General features: G+C 48.1%; 1 protein-coding gene across 3 annotated transcripts in view; it reads left to right on the plus strand.

The window, feature by feature from the left end:
• The window catches only part of SYT17 (synaptotagmin 17), a 35,626-nt gene extending 13,827 nt beyond the window's left edge, over nt 1–21,799 (plus strand). For 2 of the 3 annotated variants that reach the window (XM_054080717.1, XM_054080719.1), the window contains exons 6-8: nt 5,529–5,649; nt 6,449–6,604; nt 20,359–21,799. In XM_054080717.1, the coding sequence (XP_053936692.1) occupies nt 5,529–5,649; nt 6,449–6,604; nt 20,359–20,555 (474 nt within the window). In that variant the 3' untranslated portion in view covers nt 20,556–21,799. The remainder of the gene's footprint in view (nt 1–5,528; nt 5,650–6,448; nt 6,605–20,358) is intronic. The other variant, XM_054080718.1, reaches the window with a different exon arrangement.
• Nucleotides 21,800–23,930: the final 2,131 nt, after the last annotated feature.

A 23,930-nucleotide genomic window follows, 5' to 3' on the forward strand; every position in this document is an offset into this window, starting at 1 on the left:
GGTTGGGTTTCTCTTAGGCTAAGGCATGATCCAGCTTCTGCAGCCAACCATTGACCCCACTGTGAGCTGGACCAAGATGAGCCCCTTAAGACTGTGGATGGGGATGTACAGCTCCTCAATGGTTGAAAGCCCATCATCATTAATAACAGAATATCTTCATTACCACTTCACGGAGTTGCTTGTTAACTGACAGCCCGAGAACTTAGCCTTGTGTGTAACGAGGTGGGCTGTGCAGCGTTGCTGCGCTCGTTATGTCAGGAATGGGTTATTGGAGGACCCGAGTATGGGTGAGCAGTGTGCTGTCCTCTCAGTCTTGAGAAACTGGTGCAATGAACCACTTGATGCTAAGCTTCAGGCAAAAGACTGTGCCTGTGCATAAGTGGTTTTTCTTATTTTGGATTATGCATTGAGCACTTTGTGGGATGGAGTCCAGCGTGGAGGCGCAGGGGAGCTGCCGTCCAATGTATCATCAGAGCCAGTAACTAAGTAGGACTTACTCCTTGTAGAAAATGTCAGCGCAGGTATTGCCAAATTCTTTATCCTTGGTAGTTCTGGGAGTCTTTTTTTTTCTTTTTCAGGGTAATTAATATGTTTCTAAAGCTCAGTAGCTGCTCGTGGAGCAGCTCTTGAGTCCAGTCCCCATAGGAACACTGCGCTCCTTAAATATCCCCTTAAGTGTGTGTGGCTTTGCTTAATTACCATGAATGAAGTTGGCAGGCTTTGCTGTAGCTGGGCTCGGATTCACACATTTTGCCGTGAAGATTAATTCTGAAACACATGTTCAGGGCCCCAAGTTTTATTGACATATGATTCAGTTCTCTTTTGGCAGATTTGAGTGGGCAGGAATAAATGTTTTAGACCAGCAGTAATGAGAGCTTGGAGATCATTCTGAAAAAAAACTAAAAAAAAAAAAAATAAATTGCCTGTCTGTGGTGGGAAAATAGCATAAAATTCCCTCTCCCCACAAATTAGCCATTTTTGTAGTGGAAGGAGTATGTACTGGACTTGCTGTTTTAACTTTGTGCTGTGAGTGCAGTAGAGTGACAGTCGTTTAAGGAGCTGTCAGCGTTTCACGTTCAAAGTGGTATGTGCTCCACAAATGAAGTGGCTTTGCCGCGGCAGCTCTCGGCGATCTTTGATTCCCATCTAAGAATAAGCCTATGACAAGTACTGCACTCTTGTTCTTACGGTGCCTTCCCTGGGAAGGAAAAGGGGGAAAGGAGTTTGAAATTCAGGTAATGACCTATTACAGAGCATTCCTCTTGGATGCTGTGTTGAATTCTGCCGTGCAGCCAGGAGGTTACGGCACACGGGTTGTAGGTGTACCAGTTTGCTTTTGACACCCTTGTGCCCTGGCTTATCCATTGCAGCCCTGGGGAACGCGGATGATGCCTTGCGTTTGGGAGCACAGTGTATTACTGAAAATAATACCAGCACCCATTCTGGTACAGGTGTAAAGCGTTGGACAGGCAGAGACTTGGTGCGGCCGTTGTCTGAAGGCCGTGTGCGTCGCTGTGGGAGGGGGTCCACGTTCGCGGCACAGTCATGGGAAATTAAATGTGAAAGTGAATGCTGTCAAAGTCTCTTTTCCTTTTCTTCTTTAATTAATGGAAAGAATGATGCGGAATCACTGATGATGAGCATGGATTGGTTGTGTGGGGCTGTGCTCACTCATTAACAGTTGCTCTTTGTCTGGTGGGAGAGATGCCCTGGGCGAAGCCTGGCTGGGGGCAGGATGCCGTCACCCTGGCTGATCACTGGAGTTGAGGGAACTGTGATGGGAAGCTGGATGATGAGATCACGCTTGTCTGTCATGACAACATTGTTGGCTCTTAACCTGGTATTTGTTGTATTTTGGCTTACGACGTTCTACCATCTTTCTTTGTGTCTTTTTTTTCCCCCCAGATCTGTTTCAGTGGATTTTCCCTCTTTCCTTTTACAGTCTTTCAAGCTTCAGCACTGAGAAATTTTACTGTTTGATAATTTTTCTTTATCCTTATCTGTCTCTTCTCCTTCCAGCTGTCATCTTGGTGGCCTCATCCCTTCCCCTCTGTGCTGCTCACTCCTTGCCCTTTCTGTGGAGCACCAGCAAGTTGTGGGGTGCTTTGGCTGAGGAGGAGCCCCACGATGGGTTGGTGGGGGTTGGGGGCAGAACCTCTCCATAGGAAAACTTCTTCCCAAAGGTCTTTGCACAGGAGAGGTTTTCTCGTTGTCATCCAAACTGATGCAAAGCCAGTAAGGTTTTAGAAGGGATTTTGTGACTCTCTTCCTCATACATCTACTCAGTGTCTGCTACGTAGATAACACTGCTCTTATCCATTGGTAAGTATATATTATTTTTCAGATTCTGGTCCTTAATAGCTCAGCCTTCCCGAGATGATTGCTGTGTGTCACAGGATGCTGTGGAAAGCCTGTTAGAGCAAACTGTTCTAACCCATCCGTTTCGTAATGTGCCTGGAGGTGCCATCACAGATAACCTTGAGGAGGAAAATCAATCTGAAACTTCATTAGGAGCGTTGCATAGATGTCTGTGCTGATGTAATGTGCTCTGGTTCCTGTCGGGATCCGGAGAAGGTTTCAGCTGCAGAATTGTGCTGGTGGTGTAGCAATGCACGGCAAACTGTCCGGGGGGGGCTGTGAGGGAAGAATTGCTCTGATCCAAAGAAGATGTGCAAATGGCATTAATTAAAGACTCCCCTTTCCTTGAGGTGGCCTGTTTGTGTTTCAGAGATAACAGAAAAGACAAGACACTTCTTACGTGTGTCTGGTTCAACCCAAACGGTAACTGCAGAAGGTTCTGGATCACGGGCGAGCCCAAGGCTGCCCGTCCAGACAAGGACTGTGTACAAATACAGCTGCGGAGAGGAACAGCCGGGAGTGAAATGTTAATCAGGGCTGAGGACAGCCTCAGACATCCCAGACTTAGTGTCACTCCGGCACCTCATCAAACAGGAAATTGCTTTTCCAGGGTCATCTGGGATCTCAGAAAAAAATCAGTGTGTCATCAGCATAATAATGACAACTACAATGATGGTGGTGCACACTGTGTTGTGTGAGCAAAATACACAGTGTGAAACCAACAGCATTTTAGTTTCCTGATGAAAAGACCTCGGAAAAGTAGAACTCGGGCACTTCCGTTCCTTGCAGTGAACAGTGTGCTGCTGACCCCTCTCATGCATAAGCATCCATCTCCTCTCCTCGGCCGCTCTGCCAGTTTGGGGAGTCTCTAATGCATGACACAACAAAAGCCGTGGTTCTGTGCCTGCAGTCCCCCCAAAGGATGTGTATTAACGCTGTTGCTGATGAAGGTGCAGGTAAACAAGGTAATGGGCATGGGGGTCAATGGTTACGACAAACCAGCGTGTTCCCATGATGCAGGCTCAGCGAGTCGCCGGGCTGGAGGAGCACCCTGGGCAGCCCTGGGCCACCACGGTATGTCCGTGGCCAATCATCCCTCCCTGAGCAAAGTCTTCTGCCTGACCCATTAGAAGAAAGGTCCCGTTTCTCCATCTCACGGTGGACCTAACTGTGCTCTCAGTTATCACAGTTTTGCCCGCTGAGCCATTTAGTCCCTGGAGCCACAGTTCTGCCTGCATCCCCATCCTTATCTCCGACACAAACTGTACCGCCGGGTGTCTTATTAACTCGACTGTCACATCAGCAGAGACGCACCATGGTGTGAGCTGGTTGTGGAAAGCGTGGCCAACTAAAACCTGAGGAGGCACACCTTGTACCTCAGGCTTCTTGGAGCAACCTGTTAATTCCTTGCTTGTTGCTAACAGCGAGCAGTGATGCAGCAGGGCGCGATGGGGGCAGTGCCGGTGCGATGTGCCAGGGAGAAACGTGGCTGCTGGCCACGGCTCTGCTTTCTCCGAGCACTCCGTGTCCCCTCGGGCACTGTGGCAGCATTTGAAGCATATTTCCTAGATCCTTGTGGCTAAGCTAGCAATAATGGATTTATAAGATCAGAGGCAGTTCATTGTTTGAGTTAAGTGCCTTGAAAAGGCTGAGTCACTTGTACGGGGAGGGGAGCTATCTGGGGATCCGGGTTTCCGTCTGAAAACGCCTTTTGTTATTGCTACAAACACTGCTGCTGCTCTGCCTACAACAGGGCTGCTGCTTTCTTGCTGTGTTGGAGCACACCCATCCTGCCGTGGCCTCCGTGTGTTGGATTGTGTGTTCCTTCCCTTAAAATATTAGAAATCTGGGCATGCTTGACAAGCGTTGGGGGACAGAAGGTGCTGTTGAGATTTGAGAAATAAGGCCTGATCTGAGACTCATTAAAGCTGATGGTGGTCTGTCTTCTGACTTCAGTGAATAACAGTTACAGGGGGAATATTCGTGGACTGGTTGGGTTTCCCGGCTCTCCTCGCCTCAGTTCACCCGGAGCCTTTGGTAGCTGTGCCGGGATGGGTTCCTCGTGTGCCGGCCCATCTGCTGATGAGCCTGGTTCTTCGGGGCGCTTCAGGCTGCGGCTCTGTCTCAGTCTACCCCGTCCTTTAGTCTCCCATTTCTGTAATCTAATATTTGGGATGTCATTACAAACATTTAAGCCTTTTGTTGCGATTGCTGTACCACAGCAGCTCCTTTTCCTTCTGGGGATGGGCTGTGACAGCCTGATCTCAGCTTGGTTTTGAACTGCTTGGCTGTTGGGGATGAAGGCCTGGCTCTGCGCTCCAGCGTGGGCCCGAGACGGGGCAAGGGGATCGATGCCCTGTCTGCGCCGGATGGTGTCTCTTCAGTCTCCAGAGTTGTGCTGTGTGTGTTTCGTGTCTACAGCATTTCAGAGCCAGGTCATGCCGAGGTTGAGAGGTTATTTTAAGCTGTCGCGTCTGAGAAGCAATGATGTCAGTTCTCCAGCTCTTTTTTTAATTTTTTTTTTTTAATTATTAGTTTTAAGCATCATTAGTTAAAAGGAGAAGAAATAATGACAGAACAGCTATATTGATGTGCAGCTATGGCCGTGGTACAGCCTGATGAACAGCATGGGCACAGTTAAGCTGCGCCGGGGTCTCCTGGTAGAACAAGGCTGAATGCTGAGGGAATGTCTCCTCAGAATTGTCTTCCTGTGGTCCAGGAATGCATTAGCCATCTCGTGCCTGAACTTCCCGGGTGGCTGGTGTGTTCCCTGGCGGATGGGGAGGGAAGAGGATGTCTTCTCCATTGTTTCTGTGTTTGTACATTAGTGTGAGGTTGGTAAGATCAGAAACACCTGGAACCATTCAAAACGGAGTAGGTAGAAACTACTGACCTTGTATTCAGGCTTTGTTATAGATCCTCTTTGCATCGCTGCTGAAAAGCTGGTGAAGGGTCAGCAATTAAAGACTGATCTTTACCTGGGGATAGTACTCTTTCTTGTTTCTACTTGGCATGAAGTACCACCAGATGGTTCTTGCTTGCAATTCAGAGCATGACTAAAACTTGTTTTTCAAGCACTTGGACAAATGGGATTTATTTAATTTCTCTTCCTGGTCTTCCCTTCTTCTCTGAGCTCTGTTCTAATTTTCCACATTCCCTTTACTCTGCAGAACGAAGTGGAGCTGGGAGAGCTGCTGTTGTCACTAAACTACCTACCCAGCGCAGGAAGACTGAACGTGGACATCATTAGAGCAAAACAGCTTCTTCAGACAGATATGAGCCAAGGTTCAGGTAAAGGGCAGTGAATTTCTCACAGTACTCATGGACAGTTTCTGCGTGCTTTTAAAGCAGATGAGTGTTGAGGCTGAAATTTGTGGGGGACTCAGGGATTTGGATGCCCGGTTCCTGTTAATACAGGGCTCTGGATATTAATTTTAGATATATATCAAACAGTATTTGGAGCACTTACCCTGAGATAAAATGAAGGGTGTGAATGCCTTTGCCATAATTAAGGTAAACATCTCTGAACCGGGGTGAGATGAGGAACTAGGAGCTTGTAAAGTACCCTGTGCTGTAAGGCACCTGTTTGGGCTTGCGCCGCCTTCTGCAGATGCTGTGTGCGCTGCCCTAGTCTTAGTGTTGCAGGGGTTTCGTTTGTGCTATCTAGTTGTTCTGTGGGTGGTGGGAGGTTTTTCCAGCATCCATGCATTGCTTCCTGCATTTCTGAGTGTAAACAATTACTTGCTAGTAATTGTTTTATGCGTATATCCTCAGGTGTTTTTCCTGTGTTCGCTGCTCCAGACGCTGCTGTTGCCAGAGTACTGGCATTTCCCGCAGAGAGCAGTATGCTCGGCCTCCACCAGGGCTGTCATTAATTGTGGTTTTGGCAGGGAGTGTTTTTCATCCAGCTGCCTTTGTCTCCACTGCAGATCCTCGAGGAGTGACATGGTGGTACAAGTCCCACTGGTTTCCAAATACTATATTCCAGCATGGTCCGTCCCTGCGATGCCCAATCTTCATCAACTGGGGTCCCCTCTAATGATGCCTGTAATGCAGAGCCTGTGTTTTGTGGTTTGTTTTTTTTTGTCAGATCCCTTTGTGAAAATTCAGCTTGTTCATGGATTAAAATTAACAAAAACCAAGAAGACTTCCTGCATGAAGGGGACTATAGATCCCTTCTACAATGAGTCCTTCAGCTTCAAGGTTCCACAGGAAGAACTGGAGAATGCCAGTCTAGTATTCACAGGTAAACGTGGTGGTGCTACTGACTTGGCACCGTTGTGGTTGCCTCTGGGGTGAACAAAGGAGCACTTACAGGTGTGCAGATGAGCGTATGTAGGACGGTGTCTGTCCCAGTAGCCTCTCTGCAAGGGGTGACCATCTCTGGAGACTCCAGGGAAGCTTAACTAGCACTCTCTCCTCTGCAGAAGCCTTCCCCAGCATTGCCACCTGATGGCTGGAGCAGCCTAGGTTGGTCCTGTGCTTCATTGGCGCCACTGGAAATGCTCTTGTGCAGAGGAGAAGGGGGATTAATGGCATTTCTCAGTGATAACTGACTTAGGCAAAAAATAAAAAATCACAAGAATGAGAGGGAAGTGTTGAACGATCTCAGGGCCCAAACACTGGCAGAGAGAACTTGTGGTGCTTGACATAATTTGCCGGTGATATTATGCAGCTATAGGTGTTGACACTGGCATCACCTGTTCTGTAAGCAGGTTTGTTCCTGCCTTTATTCTTACATGGCTGGGACTTGGTGCCAAGCCCTGCGAGGCACTGCTGAGGTGGTCTGTGGGCCGGGAGGAGTCCTAACCTCACTAACCTCACTCAGGAGCTTTGTCAGTGCCGGAGGTGTGTGGCTGTGATAGGAATTTTTATTTTTAAACGATTTCTGAATCTCCTGGTTTTGTTCTCTAGGCATGAAAGCTTCAATCGAAATTGGTAGTTGGGTGTACTCCTTGGAGCAGGTGTAGCAAAGCGCAGGGATGGGCTCCCAGCTGTGCTCTCGCCTGTGAGCTGGGCGGCACCAGTTGGGCTGAACTGAAGCTGTGGACCTTACAGAAGACCTTCTGGTGCAGACCGCTGTGGCCAGTGGCCAATGGGCTGGGACAGGGCTGCAGGAACCCTTAGGAAGTGGTGGGGTTGCCTTCCATGCCGTGGTTTCACCCAGGCTGTACATGCTGTAGAGCTTGGGGCACCAGCAGGACCAGGATCAGATCTTCTTCCCCTCTGGAGGAGCAAGGGTGGAGGAGGAGGAGTTGAACCCATGCTCTTCTGCAACACTGATCTCTCATGCTTCACAAACACCTTTTTTGGGCAACTTTCCACCCATTACTCACCACCTTTCAATGAAGAGAAAGAAATCTGCATCTGAAAGAACATATTTTGAAGTATTATAAAATTTTATTTCTGAAATGGCAGATACAGGTGTCAAAACTGGTACAACGAGCCCAATTCCAACCCATTCGTTTATTTCCAAACATGTTATAACAAAAGTGATACCGATCAGCAATTTAAATTTTACCCTTCATGCTCAGAAATTTCCTTAGTGAAAAGTCTATAATTAATCACTGCTTTGCATGCACATCACCCTTACTGTATCTTGCATGTGCAGTGATGAATATGTGCTTGGAAGCTTCCATCGGGTGATCTCATGACAGCGTGAAATACTCTTTTCTTTGTTTGCCCCTTTTTTCTAATAGAAGAAGAAAAGGCAAACAGAGTAACGGCTCTATGCAGTCAGAAAGGTGAAGGGAATACACTGCTCCTCACCAGAGCTGATGAAGTTAGTGTTAATGAGTGGGTGTCTGATTATTCTTTTCCATGCAAATGGATGTATTCTCAACGAAGTCGGTGGAAAGTTAGCTGATTTATGATCATACGTAATGCAGTCAGGTTTCAGTGGCGTGCCTTTTAAGTGGTTCTTCACTTTCTAAGTGACATGTTGCTTGCTTTGAATGTTGCAATAAATAATCCCAGGCCAGAAGGGCAGAGCTGTGGAGCAGCAGGCAGAGCTTTTTGGAAGAGCAGTGGGGCCAGGTTTTCTTAGCTGCTCTCGGAGTGAAGAGTGACGTGTGGGTCAGGCACGGCATTGCTGTGGGCATCGTTGGGCTTGCTGCTTTTGCTGTGGTCGTGACTCTGCTGTTTGAGAGACGTGGTTAGTATGGCCTATATATAGCTGGAGCCCAGAGGTTTTGGTGGTGTTCTTGTGTTTACAAACCCCTGCTGGTCCAGTGCCTGCACTGCCTCCCACTGTCGGAGCAACCAGAGCCCATCTTGTCACAAGGACCTTTGAATCAGTACTTCTGCACAGGCATCTGCGGTGTCACGGGGCTGAGGTGGTTCCGGGGATGTAGTGGTGGTGAAGATGCTGAGCCACGTTCAAAGTGATGGAGATATTGGTGGAAGTGTGTCCCCAAGAGGGACTGCAGCACCAGTTTCTTTTTTGTGTGCACCTATGAGGTTTGAATAAGTATCAACGTGCAGCTTGGCTGAAGTTCTGGGATGGGGACGGTGGTATTCCCCGTAGAGCTGCCTTCTTGGGATGTTAGGGGTTGTGCGGCTTAAAGGATTATAAAGGGCTTTAGCATTGTCTGTTAAAAGGCAGTGAAGAGAAATGGTCACCAGCATGGACAAGCGGTACCTCACAATGTGAGGATCTCTTTGTTATTTTGCACCTCTAAAAGCAGGAGCTTAAGACCTACTTTTTTCTCTATTTTTTTGTTTTTACTTGTTGGTTTTTTTCTCGGCTGCAGTGGTGGTTCTTTCTGTTGTCTGTTTTGTGGGAGTTGTTTTTCAATTTTTTTTTCAGTCCACAGCTCTAGTCCATTAGGTCAGTTAATTAGATTTGCTGTTGAGTCAAAGTCCGATTGAAAAGGAAAATAATCCTGCTTGAAGGCTGGGTGATGATGCTTTGAATGGAGAGAGAGCTGAAAAAGCAGTCATGGAAGCCAGAAGTGAGTATATGTTCAATACTTTAAAGGAAGCTTTTTTGTGGCTTCATATTTTGGACTCAGTCCGCAGCTGTCTTCACGTTGTCTTGGCTTCACTGGGAAGCAGTGGAGCTGTGCCAGTCCCTATCAGCTGAAGCTCCTGACTCCCTCGGTGTGCCTGGTAGCACACTGCAAACGTGTTGTCTAGGTAATGAGCATCTCTATACGTACTGTAACAGAAATGCGCTTCTTTACGTGGTTCTATTTTCCATTTTTTGGGTTTTGGCAACTGGATGCGCATCCCCTACGTGCTATGTTCTGCTCAAGTGCAAGGATGTCATGGATTCACCTCTTGTAGAGAAATGGAGCAGACTTTAAAAGACGGTATAGTCTCCTAACCACGTATACCTGTGAATGAGGTTGTTGATTGAGTTTTGTCCCATGGGAAGGGGAAGGTGGGGTTTGACTCAGGCATCAGGGCTGTCAGCTGCTGACTGAGGTCATTTCCATGCAGAAAAAAATGACATTTGTGGTGTGACTGCAGCCTCTGCGCTCAGGAGGGCGGATGCTGGGTACTTAGAGGCACCACACTCTCCCCACTGATGGATTTTGGGCAGACTCTCCTCTAAATCCTGGCCTAACCTTCAGAAAGCCTGGGCTGTGCAGCAGGAGGTCAGACGACACCTGAAATCTGAGCACTGTACTATTTTTTGTTAATGATTATAATGTTGTTAATAGCAATCATCAGTAATGCTGTTTGCGCTGCAGTAAAGCCCAGATGGCCCAATAAAAATCACCAGCGCTCCAGGGCAAACCCCATCTTGGTGACTCGTTAACATCTTTTCATCACCTACTATAAAAGATACAACCTGCAGTGCTCACGGTTAGGGGAGATAGAGATATATATATCCCTGAGGCCGTGTGGTGACTGTGTGCTTTCTCCATCTAAATAAGCTCTTGTACGTGTTTAGATGACAGGATCTTTAGGGCTGGTGAAACAAGCAGTGTCCCCGAAGACGGAAAAGTCCTTTTCATGCTCTGGGTACTGTCTGTGCAAATGCAGAGGGAAAACCTGCTTTCCCATCTGACCTGGGGAGAGCAAAGCTGGAGCTGGGACACGCGTTAAGGCTGGTCTTATCTGATGGAGAACAGTGGTAGGGCTTGTCCCACTGCACTGTTCCCGTGTGGAAGGTGGCCATCGCTCCAGCAGGACACGATGCTCTGCCCAGCAGAGGAAGCAGGCTGGGGCAGGGTTTGCTTGTTGATGGAGAGGTGTCCTTGACAAGCGTGTGACCGCTGGTGAGAGCTTCACCATGAGTACTGGCTGAGGAGGCAGCTCATGGGCACTCTCTCTTCTGAACCGTTCATAGGATTCTTTTATATGAGTCTCTTCGGTCTTCAGTATATTTAAAAAATGGGCCATATCTGTTTTCTATAATGATTTAGGAGCATTTTTTGATTTATTTTTATAAGTATTGGAGTTCCTGAGGGAGTGTTGTTGTACAGTGAGACTTTGAACACCTACATCTGTGTTTCAACAGCTACTGCAGAGGGCTGTTGACAATGCCATCAAGCGTCTCCATGCACCAAGTGCTGTAACAACGCGTGCTTTCAGGCCCACAGATCACTTTGATGCTTTATCCCATGGCTGTAATCAACTTGCAGTTAATAGGCAGCATTTGATTAAAACAACAGATTGCTGTTCAATAGCAATATATGTGGTTCCTCTATTGGCTCATTTTCCCTTTCCGTTGGCCTTTGGGAAGAATTAAGAACCATTTAATGAAGTTTGAAGTTTTAGAGAAAAAAATAATCTCGTCGTTGATGCGCGTTGCTAATGGTGCAGTTCTGGGTAGTTTAGTTTGGTTTACTTTCACAGAAGTGTTTTCTTTTTGAAGAAATGCTGCTTGTTTGAGCATACCCATTGCTTTTGTGGCACTGCAGCTTGAGAGGAGAGGAATTAGGTCTTCCTTGAAATCCTGATTTCTTGTTGGAGGCAGAGGTTTGGGGATTTATCTCTATCAGGACTAAATGGTCACTGATGGCAGAGATAACCCCCGTCACCCTTCGCTTCCAGTGATGTGGAGATGCTCTGGTACAGATCAGCTGGTTTTTTTTGTTGTCTAATAAGCATTTTTTCTGAGTTTGACGGAAAATGTTTTGGGATGCTTTTGATCCATGTAACAGTTTCTGGGGCAGTCGCTGGTGGTGGAGATGTGGGGAGGAGAGCAACCCTGACCTGGCGGAAAAGGCTGTATGGAGATGAGCCAAAGCTGAAGGTGGTCATCAGCTCCAGACCTCACCTTCCAAGTGAGCCCAGGTTAGATAGAGGGGCAAACTGCTGTGCCAGAGGCTTGCAGCTCACAGACCCACACTTACCCACCGCAGGCGGAAATAAAACTAATTCGGATTCATTCTGGTTGAGATGTAAAGTCGGGCCTGCAGGTGGCTTGAGTCCTGGTTGAGAAGTGGCTGGAGCTCCTCAAGCCTTAAAAGCATTCATGTTTTCCCCGTCAGTTGTGGTGGTCAGACTCCTGGTGTAGGTGTTGGAGACAAGGGGATGCTTGTGGGTTTTGTCTGCACTGCATGAGATTTGTAGAAGTCTTGTGAATGGGATGCAGAGATAGCAAGGCTTTCCAATGGTATTTTTTTAATTAGCAGGCTGATTTCCAAATGTCCCAATTAGTTGAGCAGGCTGATAATGGTTTTGTCCTCAGGCTTCTCCAGAAATACACCTGAATTTTGATTGCCTGCCTGTGTTGAAAGTGTGACCTTCAGATGCCGGCATCCTCTTTAGGTGCCTGTTGGCAGGGATGGAAACGGCAGTGTGTTTGGGATCATTACACATCTACATTTTGACTTGATACTTTGGGTGCTTATCTCTCATTTCTGCTATTGCTTTCTCTTTACCACAAGAATATTAAGGCACTTTGTCTTTTGCACACATCTGTGAGGAAAAAAAAAAATCTCCTCTAGTATATGAGGCAAATGAAACTATTTTTTTTCCCCATGCGGATAAGCAGGAGGAAGTGGTTTCTGTTTTAAAGTGCTATCGTGTTGGGCATTGTAACATCTCTTCGATGGACAGATAATTGGGCAACTTGCTGCTAGAAAATTGTTTCTTATTGCCTATTAGTTATGTGTTTCTGAAGCCTTGGACTGTCTGTACGTTCCACATATCTGGAGCTCAGAAGCAGAGTCTAATCTGTGCTTAAACCTGTGTAATCCTTTCTTAGCCAAAGCGGGGGGAAAGGAAAAAACATTGATGTCAGCACTGGACTTTCTGGGGATTTATACCTGTTTAATTTAGATCAGAATTGGCTTTTGTGTCTGCTGTTATAAAATACTTCATGTTTTTATGCAGTAGGCACCATATGGTCCATACTCTGGTCTAGGGAGAGCAGAGTGCTCCCGGTTGGCAGCTCCAGTGATCCTGGCTGCTTTGCTCTGGGTCCTGTGGCCACAGGAGATGACCCAGCAGGTCTTGTGAGGGCATCTCCAGCTCTTGGGGTGTGGAAGAGAGGAATGGGGAGGTGCGCTGGCAGCAGGAGTCCTTGGCCTTTGGAAACTGCCCTGTCTGGCAGAACCTCTCCACAGTGGGTACGATGCATGGACTTTGAAACCTTCCTGGGAAGAGGAGAGGTACCATCCTCCATGCTCTCCATCCTCCAGATTCCCACCTGTGGCTTCCCAGTCTTCTCCATGATAAGTGCTGTTTGTCCGCCTGGGGCATGTGACAGCAGAGCCGGCAGCGAGGGTCAGTCGGAGGTGCTGAGCAGCGTCCTGCAGTCCCGATCCTGCCTGACATCACCTCTGGGTTAGGGCCACGTGGAGAAGGTGCTCCAGGGATGGATTTGGCTTTTTGCATGGGGCTCCCTGCTTTAATGAAGGGGAGTGAAACCCGATGAATCCTGGTGAGAGCAACAAGATGCTGAGGCTTCCTGAGCCCATCTGTTGCTTGCTTAGAAATCAAAATTAGACTCTTCAAGAGGACTGATGTTTTTAATAAGTCATGTGCAGCTTAGGAGTCTGCATCTGATTGCAGACATGGCAGAAACCGATTGTCCTGGGTCTCTCTGGAACTTTTTAGTAGTCTTTCTCTTCTAAAGAAGGGAGCAAACCCTCTACTCTCCAGGCTGATCATCGGCATTTGCTCATTTTGCCGAGCTCATTAATTTAAGTAGTGTCATGCCTCTCTCAGCCTCGGCGTTTCATCTTGTTTTACTCATGCTGTTGTGAAAGAAAATGTTGAAATGTCTCACAAGGCCACAACCTTTCTCTGTATCAAATGAGGGAAAAATCTCAGGGGCAGCAGAGCAATGTCTGGAAATGAAATGCCTGTGCCTGGCCCTGTGGCTGCTGGAGGAGGCGCCTGAGCGTGCCAGCAGAAGCAGCTTCTCCTACATGGCCATCCCAGCTTTCATTGGAAGGTGCTATACTGTGTTGGTGTTGGAGTGTGTTTGTGTGAGGTGTAGAAGTATGTGTGAAGCCATTCATGTGCTTTGGAGGATCTGGGGCTCACGGCATGGAGAATTAAGATGAAATGTGAAGGGAAAAAAAAAAAAGAGATGAAATTGAGGTGGTAAAAGCCAGCTGTGGATATTCTCTTTCAGTATCCACCAGGCTGTTGCAATAGATGCATCCAGTCTGCTATTCCAGTTCTTCCTGATGATATAATGCCATGAGGTGTCAACCCTGTGTGCCCTTGAGACCGCTGCAAGACATACTTGTGCATTTGCATTTTCCCTGCTCCATGGGTCCCTGCTCTCTCCGATGGGATTTTCCTGTCCTTTCCTGAGGCCAGACCCAGCTGAGCCAAATGGTGGACTCGGGGCGCGGTGCTGGGTGCATCCACAGGGCGCCAGCCAGACCACAGGGCCACCCTAGCAGGAGGACAAGGAGGGAAACAGCTCTCCAGAGAGAATTCCCTAGATGTGGCAGTGCTCTCTCCTGTGGAGCAGTGGCTGGATGCTGGAGCCGTGCTGAGTTTGGGCATGGTCAGGATTAGGCCACTCAAGTGGTTCCAGTTCCCTCTGGAGCTGGGCAGGTGCAGATGTTGCAGGGAGCAGCCTCACCGAGGAGATGCTGGGATGTGTGTTTTATGCGCACGTCAGAGCCTGATGGAGATTAAATTGATGAATGTGAAACCACCGCATCTTTTCCTGTGTTTTTCTGTCCTCTGTACTAAATATTACAGACCACGCTTACGAACCCAAGGGCAGGATTTGGTCCATGCCTGTGACCTTCTCAGTGTACCTCGTTAGTCCCGTTGCTGCCTGCTCCTAGTAGCACCCTCTTTGTGCTAAAGAGCTTTTTACTATTGATGTCAAGCAGTTCAGAAGTAGTTTTCAGACCTGCTTAACCTCTGATGTCGTAGCTGGTGGCTGAGCTTGGTGGCCAGCACAGAACCAGCTGAGAGTTGCTCTCTACCCCCAGAGGTTGGGAGTCAAAGCATTGCCTGCGGGAGTGGTGCGAGCATATGAAATGGCAGCTTTTGCAGCCCTGCCAAGCCCTGAGTCCACAGTGTGGAAGTGCAGGGAGTATTGCAGGGTGGGTGCAGAGCAGGGTTCCCTCCAGAGACACCCCATGGTCTCCTGAGCGCTGTGTCCTCGAGGGGAGACCTTATTGCTCTCTACGACTAGGTTGGGGGGGAAGGGGTCTTGGTCTCTTCTCCCAAGTAGTGAGTGATAGGATGAAAGGAAATGGCCTCAAGCTGCACCAAGGAAGGTTTAGGCTGGATATTAGGAAAAATTTCTTTACTGAAATAGTCCAAGGAGGTGGTAGAATCCCCATCTCTGGAGGGGTTACAAAAACATGTAAATGTGGCACTTCAGGACATGGTTTAGTGGTTATGGTGATGTTGGGCTGATGGTTGGACTTGATGATCTTAGAGGTCTTTCCCAACCTTAACGATTCTATGATTCTATAACAGCAGTTGCGGGGATGTAAGAGTGGGTGGGACTTTTTTATTAACAACTTTATTAACAGCTTTCCTGTGTTGACCCAGGCAGGCTGTATTGGCTCCTAGATCAGCTACAAAAGTTAAGGTGGGTTTTTGCTGCCTGCTGTTTAAATTGAATGACTTTATCCTGTAGTATAAAGAAAAGGGCAGAGCCTTCTAACTCCTTGGGGATTTCTTCCACTGTGGATCCCGTGGCTGTGCTCTGCCGACATGGGAAATGCCGTGGCCGCCACAGGCTGGCTGGCGATCGTGCTGGCTGCTCTGTCGGAAGGGTGCATGTGAGCTGCTGCACAGGTGCTCAGTTATTTAAGGCCTTTTCAAATACGCAGGATGCAACCAAATTGCATTTTTTTTAAAAAAAAAAAGGGAAAACTTTGGGGGCAATTTGTTAGGGAATGGGTGGTGGTGTACTGTAAGTAAGCGAACAGTGAACTGACGTATACTGAGCAAAAACATTCTGCTTAATGTCTGGCCTGAAAAAGAAAGCAGATGAAAAACAGAGGCGCGTTCCTGCTTGTTATTTTTCTTCTCTCTGAGTTAAATGGTTTTAATTGCATTGCAAGTAACTGATGTAGGTGACTGAAGAAGAGTTTGAATTATTTGTGCCGGAGCTCCCACCCGCTCCAGTGCACTGGGATTTCTTTGCCCGTTGCAGGTTCCTCCCAGTGAGGCTGCAGTCGGTGCTGCGGCAGCAGTGCGGCTCTCCTTGCGTGGCCGTAACCTCTGAGCACATCTGGCAAAGGGTTTAGAGGAGGCGCAGGGACGACCCCAGCTGAGCAAGGTGCTTCTGTGCAAAGCTTGTCCCCCATCCTGTAAGTGGCACTGATAGCCTTGAAACTAACTTGAGAAAGTTTTCTGCATTATTATCGCTTCCTGGTCATTTCACGGCTGTTAGGATGTTCAACCAAAGGTTGACTTAACATTTGAGATGCCAGCTTAAATTTTACTATTGCAGGTAACTTGTAAGTCAGAAATACTTTGCAGTCATGCTCTGAACAGGTACCTGGTTTGCAGCTCTCAGTGTAGGGGCAAAGGGGAAGGTAAAGGGCATTTTAGCTGAATGTGGTGCCAGGGCTGATGGCACCCAGGCAACCTCATGATGAGTGCCAGATTGCCAAGTGACAGGTGGAGCTGTAGACGGGTGAAAAGCAACTCCACGTGACCCAGGGTGGTAGGAGACATGGGAAAGCGCAGGCTGGAGTTGCACCTGGAGCCAAATGTTGGAGCTCTCCATCCCATCGCATCTCCTGGCAGTCTGTGCCGTGCTGGGCTGCAGCTCTGGGCTGTGCAGAGCCTGGTACCTGCCGGGCAGCCCTGCAGGGAGCTGGGCTGGGCTCTCAGCCGCGCTCCCTCGCCTCTGCAGGAGCCCCGGGAGGGACATGAGCCCTTACCCTGGTGAAAAGTTTCGTGTAGCATCCAGGCCCCTATCAGTTTGAAATGGATCCTTTAGGAATGCTGTGTCAATAAGTATATAGCACAAAAATATTGTATTTACATCGCTTTGATTGTCTACAAGAATTCAGCCTTTTTAATGGACATAAGTGAATCCAATTTTTTTTTTTTTCATATTTCAGCCTTTCTGTTATAAAGAGATTTTTTTAAAAGGAAGCCTTTCTGTTTCCAAATGCATCCCTTGATAAAGAGCAGCTGCAGAAGGAATTGGTTTGACCTCTGCTTCCTTAATTGCTTTTTGCTGTGCGCTGGCCTGGAAATGGATGTTGCTATTGTGTAAATTACTGTGATGGTGGAAAAAGAGTTTATGAGATCAGGTGTGTAATTTCTGTCAGGAAAATAGGTTTCTTAAATGGAAAGCAGTATCTACCTGTCCATAAGCAGAGTTTGGGTCAGTCTGAAAACGTCTCATGGTAATTCCTCACCTTCTGCTTCTGATCTCGGGAAGCTGCCATGTGGGGATTGGGTCTGAGCACTTTGGAGTCCTGGTGGGTACGAGTGGTACACGCGGGGTCTGTGTCTGGAGGGTGACGTTAGTCATTCCTGCTGGGCTTTGGAGCAGGCTGAAGTGTCAGACATGAGCGTAAATGGCATAATAAGAGCAACAGCTAGTGCATAATTGTTGGTGTTCAAGGAAACAGTTCCCAATCTGTTCGAGAAGAGATTGCCACTACAGAGGAAGGAATGGGGGAGAGCTGTAACCCCTCCCTGCACCAGGACTGGAGCCCATCCTGCAGAACGGCTCCAGCTCGGTCCAGTGAGTGCCAGCGACACAGCCACCCTCTGCTCTCAGCTTCTCACCTGCGCTGGCGGGTTCCTACAGTTTTCCTTTCCAATCAGTTCTTGGAAGAACCGGTGACAGCAACAGGGAAAATTGTGCTCCTAAATTTGAGCAAAGAAAAGGGCTTGTTTTCACAATACTGACTTTAGCACCTTCTCCTGGGTAAGGTCCGCACAACAGCTCGGTGCAGCTCAACCATGAGCAGATTTGTTCAGCAAACACTGGCCATCTTAAGAGTGGAATCAAGAAAGGCGTGTGCTTGAGTTTTAAAGGCCCATGAACTGATGAGTGAAGCTGAATTTTTAGCACACAAAGATCTCATCTTTTGGTGAAGCTGCGAGTTTGTAAACCTGGAGTCAAATCTGGTGCCACCTCTTATGGTCTGTGTGTGAATAAGCATTTGGCCTTGGAAGATGTCTTCCTAGTTCTTCAGCAGTAAGTCTACCTCTGAGCTATCCAAACCAGTTAACAACAGAGCAACAATGCTCATGCAATTAGCCTATTAGTGCCCTAAAGGAATCGGCACGCTAATTGCCTGACATGATGAGATTAGCAAGATGCTTTATAAGAATTCAAAATACTTAGATCAACAGTAAAATAACAGTTCCTCTTCTTTAGCACACCTACTCATTTTACAATCCTGACATGGGTTATTTTTGAAGAATTGGTATGCCTGGGGTACTTCCTCGCTGTTAATTTATACTGTGATTAATTGATGGCCTTTAAGACTTCATGGTTTAAATTACTTGGTATTGTCTCCCAGGATTAGGCTTAATCTTCTTTCATTCTTGAAGAAAAGAATGGGGGGAAAAAAAAAGAAGAGAAAAAGATCCTATATAAAAAATGAGGGTGGCATTTGGTGTGGGGGTACTTTTATGTGATTTTATCACCATATTTGTTTTCTCTAGGATAATAAATCATAGCAGGACATGTAGCATAGCCGTGATAGATACACTTGTGATCCATTGCCTTGCAGGAGAACTCGTTAATAACTCTGGCAGGCTGTGTACTGGTTGGAGATGGATGACTTAAAATTCTTCCTTGCATCCTCAAAAGGTGGTCTTTGGAAATAACACCAACCTGGCGTCTTGACAGGGGCGCTTCCTCAGCATCGCGTTGCAGAGAGCTAATGGCATCACCCCTGGATGACTGATTGCGACGAGCAGGAGGGAAGCAGTCTTCCTAAAGGAAAGATGTACCCCCAGTTCATTTTTAGCTGTGGTTTGAAGGTAGCTGCGGAGTAATTTATTTTTTTTTTTTAGCGCAATTATTTGGAGAAATGATTGGGGCACTTGAAAGTTTGCTGTTACCAAAAATATCCCCAGGAAATTTGAAGTGGAGAAGCATCTTTGCCCATAAACTGTGTGTCAGAGCTGTTGGAAGGAATAAAGTGAGATGTAACTTTGTGCAGCTTTATTTCGGGACTGCACTGGCAGATTGCACCTGAATCACCCGGAGCTAGAGCCCGTGCTGGTGCAGCAGCTAGGAACCAGCCTTGGCAGAGTAGGGAGGTGGTAGAGAGACTGAGTAGCATGTTAAAATAACACTAATTAATGGTGGGATGTATTAGGATAGGAAATGCACAGCCTTGACCAAGGCGTGTGGGTAAAAGCGTGGTTGAGTACTTAGTGCTTGGTGTCCTGCCTGCCTGGAAGGGTGCGCGCTGCATCGGGTGGTGCTGCCAGGGATCCCCAAATGTGGCTTTGCTGCCAGCACTGGTTTCCAGCAGGCCCGGGGAGCTGGTGCTACTGGCAGGGAGGGCGGTGGCAGCAGTGCTCAGCTCCATGCCAGGCTCCCGGCTCCATGCCAGGCTCCCGGTTCCATGCCAGGCTGCACTCCCCCTTTGAACTTTCTCTTGCTGCACAAGTCTGGGTGGATTTGGAGCCCCTGCAGACATTGGTTCTTAAAATTACCTCTCTTTCCTGAGGATATATTTTAATCCTCAGTATTCCAGCCAGTGCCTGTGGATATTCTGGCTTCAGCTTGCACAGTCTTTTTGTTCAGCTTTCTAATGAGCCAAGTCAGGGCTTCACTTTGCAGAACACAAGAGTGCTTTTGCTCCTGTCCGGCGGCAGTGGCGTGCAGACTTTTCTGGGATCAGGCCCATTATTAGAGTTGGCTTCCGTCTGTGATGTTTTGTTCCAGGAGACTGGGCTAATCCAAAGGACGGGGTGTTGGGTTGATGTCTCTCCCTAGGTTGCCTTCCTGGACTTTAACAAGTAGTTGCAGCAATAATTGTGGTGAATTGTTTCTGTGTAAATATCCCGCTGACAGCCTGTACGTGTGTGATTCCTGTCTCTTGAGTCAGGAAGGCTATCGATTAGCCCTAGAATGGTGCATGAATGTTTGCATTTGGAGGAGGACAATTGAAGATGCCGCTTGTTCCTTCACCCAGCTGTGTGTTGCTTGACTGCATTGGTCATTTCACGGTGCCCCGGCAGAGATTGCAGCATTTCTTTACACGATGTAATTGTATTTCAAGGACAGGTTGGATGGGGCTTAGAGCACAGTCCCGTGGGAGGTGTCCCTGCCCATGGCAGGGGGATTGGAACTGGGTGATCTTTGAGGTCTCTTCCAACCCAAACTACTCTATGAATCTGCTTCACCTATTCTTGCTAGATACCATGATTTCTATAGATTTATGTCTTCTGTTTATTTGAATTACATTTCAATGTGTAGTACAGCTTATCTTACTCCTTTCAAACTCCTGATTTGGTCTCTAACAGTTCTGAGGTGCAGAGTTATGTGCCAAGGAACGCTAGCGCCTGGTTTGCTGCGGGGTGGCGTTGGCAGGACGCTTGGCTTTCTGGGCACAGGGCTCCAGGAGGACGAGCGATGCTTTTGCCTTCACCAGTTTCTGTTTCTGCTCTCCCCAGTGTACGGGCACAATGTGAAGAGCAGCAATGACTTCATTGGGAGGATTGTGATCGGGCAGTACTCGACTGGCGCCCCCGAGTCCAACCACTGGCGCCGGATGCTGAACGCGCACCGAACGGCTGTGGAGCAGTGGCACAGCCTGCGGTCCCGGGAGGAGTGTGACCGCGTCTCTCCAGCATCCCTGGAGGTAACATGAAGTGAGGAACTAACAGCAGCCAGACCAAGCAGGCAGACGACGGAAAAAAACCAAACCGCCAACTGAAACACCCCACCTCCCACCCTCCACACACCCGACAGCAGCTCCGTTGGATTGAAGTGGCTGCCGGCACCCAACCGGCCGTGATGGCCTGTACGAACCGTGTCACACTGGGTCTCGGCCGTTCCCCTGGGGCCACCAGTGGCCCAGCCAGCTGTACCTCTCGCTGCTCGTACCCGGCACTGCTCGGCTCTCTGCATCCTGTGCAGGGGAGCACGTGGCTGGGCAGCGTGGGCTGTGCAAGGAGGTGCCGCGGGAAGCACTGAGCAGTTGGAAGAGTTAGGACTTGCCTCTGCTGTCCTTCCAGTCCAAATCCATGGTTTATCCTCTCGGAGATATAAGTACCTGTGTACTCTCATTGGTGAACGTGGTAATTAGGCTAGAATATTTTTTTAAATGGTAGAACCTGTGGTGAAATCAATTGACTCCAGTTTTGTCCTTGTACTAGTTTTAACAGAATAAGCTCCTGTTAGTACGTACGCGTGCATTTGTGTGCCAGGGCACGCACGTGTGTGTGGCCGTGCAGCCCCGGGTCAAATGGATCCGATGTCATGTCAGCGGTGAGACCTGCCACTCTCAATAGCAGTCTCTGTGCGTCAAGTAGATACAGTGATGATATAGCAAAGTAAACATTGCCAGTAGCATTTGTACTGAGAAAGCCAGCTCATGTCTTTTCAAACCTGTGTCGTGCAAAAGAAACCTGCTGCAGGGACTTTTGCAGTTAAGAAGAGCCAAAATACACAATTTTAACTCTCAGACTGCAGTGGTTCTTTCTGTGTTGTGTGTGTTAACCCAGGTAGTTTTCCAGGTCACTAAGTGAACTTAGCTATGGTCAAGCTGTCCTGTTGGTTGCTTCTGTACATCTTATTTTTTCACGGCATATTGTCTGGTATGATGCAGATTGTATATTTATTGAAAATAAAATTCTATTTAATTGTGCCATGCAGACTGGGGTTATACTTGTTAGCAGCGTTCAGCTGCTTGGTGTTGAGTTCATCAGTTCTGTTTAGGGCACAAGAAAAGCCAAACTGTTGGTATTTACCCCCTTGTTACTCACTGCAGATGAACCAGGAGTAATTTGAGAGAAACTGGGTACCTGCTGATGGAGATTGGTCAGGAGAGCGAGCCGAGTGCGTTGGTCTGGCCATGCGTGGTTCTCTGCCAGAGGTGCTGTGGGTCGGACGTGTCAAAGTCTCTGCATGGCACTGTGGATCTTGGTTCTTTGCGGGAGAAGGCATGTTCTCCATCTGCCCTGGCTCAGTTGCTTGTTGCCAGAAGCGGAAGAGTTGCCTTGAGCAAAATAAAGGTGTTGTTTGGGGAAGAGACTTGGGGCTGGGTGCTATAGGGAGCTTTGCCTTTGCTTGTGGCCCTTTGACCTTTGAAACTGGAGGGCAGAGCGATGACGGTCCGGAGCTGGCAGATGGTGCTGCAGGCAGTAGTCATCCCCCTCCCCTCTGTTCATCAAATGCAGCCTAGAATGAAATCTTGTTACCTCCTGTGTTTGTAATATTTTGACTTTCAAAAAGAAAACAATGCACATATATGCCTGTTTCATCTCCGTTTGTTGTTTGGCTGCCACAGTTAGGGATGGGCAAGTCCTAAAAAGCAAAAACTAGTGCAGCATCTTTGGGTTCCAGTGTGAAGGTCCCTGTTGTACCTCTGATGCCAGCGTCGTCCCTGCAGCACGCCTTTGATGGACCTGTTCCAGTTTACAGCGAGTCGTGGGTGTTTCCCTTCTGTGCTCAGCGCATCCTTGCGCGTGTTCTCCGTGCAACAGCCACGTCTGATACGGTGACCCTGCTGTCGTGAGGGAGGGAATGCAGTGAATACAAGGAGGCTACGAGAGATGTTGTCTCCCCTCTGCGTCAAGAAGCCATCTCTCAGCAGCTAGGGGAGAGCAGCCCAGCTGCTGCCGGGCTGTCCACGGGCATCCTCTTTCTGAGCACGTGGTGGTTGGTGGGTTTGAATTCTAACCTGCCTTTCTGCAAGGTGATAGTCCTCCTCTGTACCAGAGGGAGGTCAACAGCAAATCTCTTGTTCCCTGGCATCCTACTGGTTTGTCTCATCAATAATGTTTCCGTCGTGGTGGAGAGAGAGCCCGTGGGGTGTCCTGAGCAAACACGTGCTGTAGGAGGCCGGTCTCTTCCCAGAACTCAAAAAATCTCAGGCAAGGGGCTATGGTTTCAGCAGTCGCTGCTGTTGACAGTAATATTCTTCCATGTGGGGTCTATTGGCAGCAGCACGGGCTCTGGGCATCCATGGAAGCATGCCACATGCTTTGCTCAAGCGCTGGGGATAAAATGTTAACGGAAGGCACTCTTGCCCATGCGTCTGTCCTTGGAGCTACGGGGTATCTGTTTTACAGGAAGCGTAGGGGGTCAGGTACCTGTGATGCCAAAAATTGCAGAAAGCTCAATAAACCCAAGGTGGAAGCACACTGAGGAGCTCCTGACCTGGAGGGCAACCAGAAGACAGCGTGGGGAGGGAGAAGAGCAGAAGGCCTGAATGAACTCAATGCGGATGTGCTCCTGGGGCTCCATTGAACAGGTAAAACACATCTTATGCTTTGTGAAATCAGAAGGTAGCCCGAAGTGCAGCTGCAGCTCCAGCCAGCTCTGCTTGCACAACGTGCGTGTGCTTTCCCAGCGCTGGGAGCAAAGCTGGTGCCCAGCAGCTGTGCCAGGCGTGAGCACCAGCTTGGGGAGCCACAGGGCGCCCCGTGCTCCTGCCTGCCCTGGAGCCCACGAGATGCTGCTGGAGTGGTTGTTAGAAATGAGATTAAAATTATTCTGGATCTTTGCTCCCTCCTTAAGCACAAATGTCCAAAGACATTTTTGCTTTGGAAGGAGATTCATATACTCAAAGAGTTTTGTTCTATAGTTGGCTAATAATTGCTTGTAACACTGGCTTTATCCGGGGATGTCACACAGTATCTGGGGAAGCACACAGTGCTTTGGCTTTTAATGCTCAAAATTCCTCATTTTTAGTGGTCTGATAGGCTTTTCCTTGAGCCGTATAGTTTCAGCTCAAATATGCAGCTGCGAATTTGGGTGGTGGTGGTGGTGGTATTTTCTTAAAAGGTTTTATTTAATGCAAAGAAAATTTAGCACATAAAAGTTGATTGAATGAGTTACTGTCTCTGGAGTAAGTCTGGGTGCTTTACTACACTGAAAGCTTTGTGTCACCCCAAGTTCTTTCTAATTGAATCTTGCCTGTAAAAAGTCATCCCAACTGAATTCAGAAAATGCTGAAAATTTTGATCTGTAGCTAAGAATAGAAAGGGAACGTTATTGAGTGTGTTCCTAAGCAGTTCGT

The sequence above is a fragment of the Cuculus canorus genome, chromosome 15, assembly GCF_017976375.1.
Source record: "Cuculus canorus isolate bCucCan1 chromosome 15, bCucCan1.pri, whole genome shotgun sequence".
Lineage (NCBI taxonomy): Eukaryota > Metazoa > Chordata > Aves > Cuculiformes > Cuculidae > Cuculus > Cuculus canorus.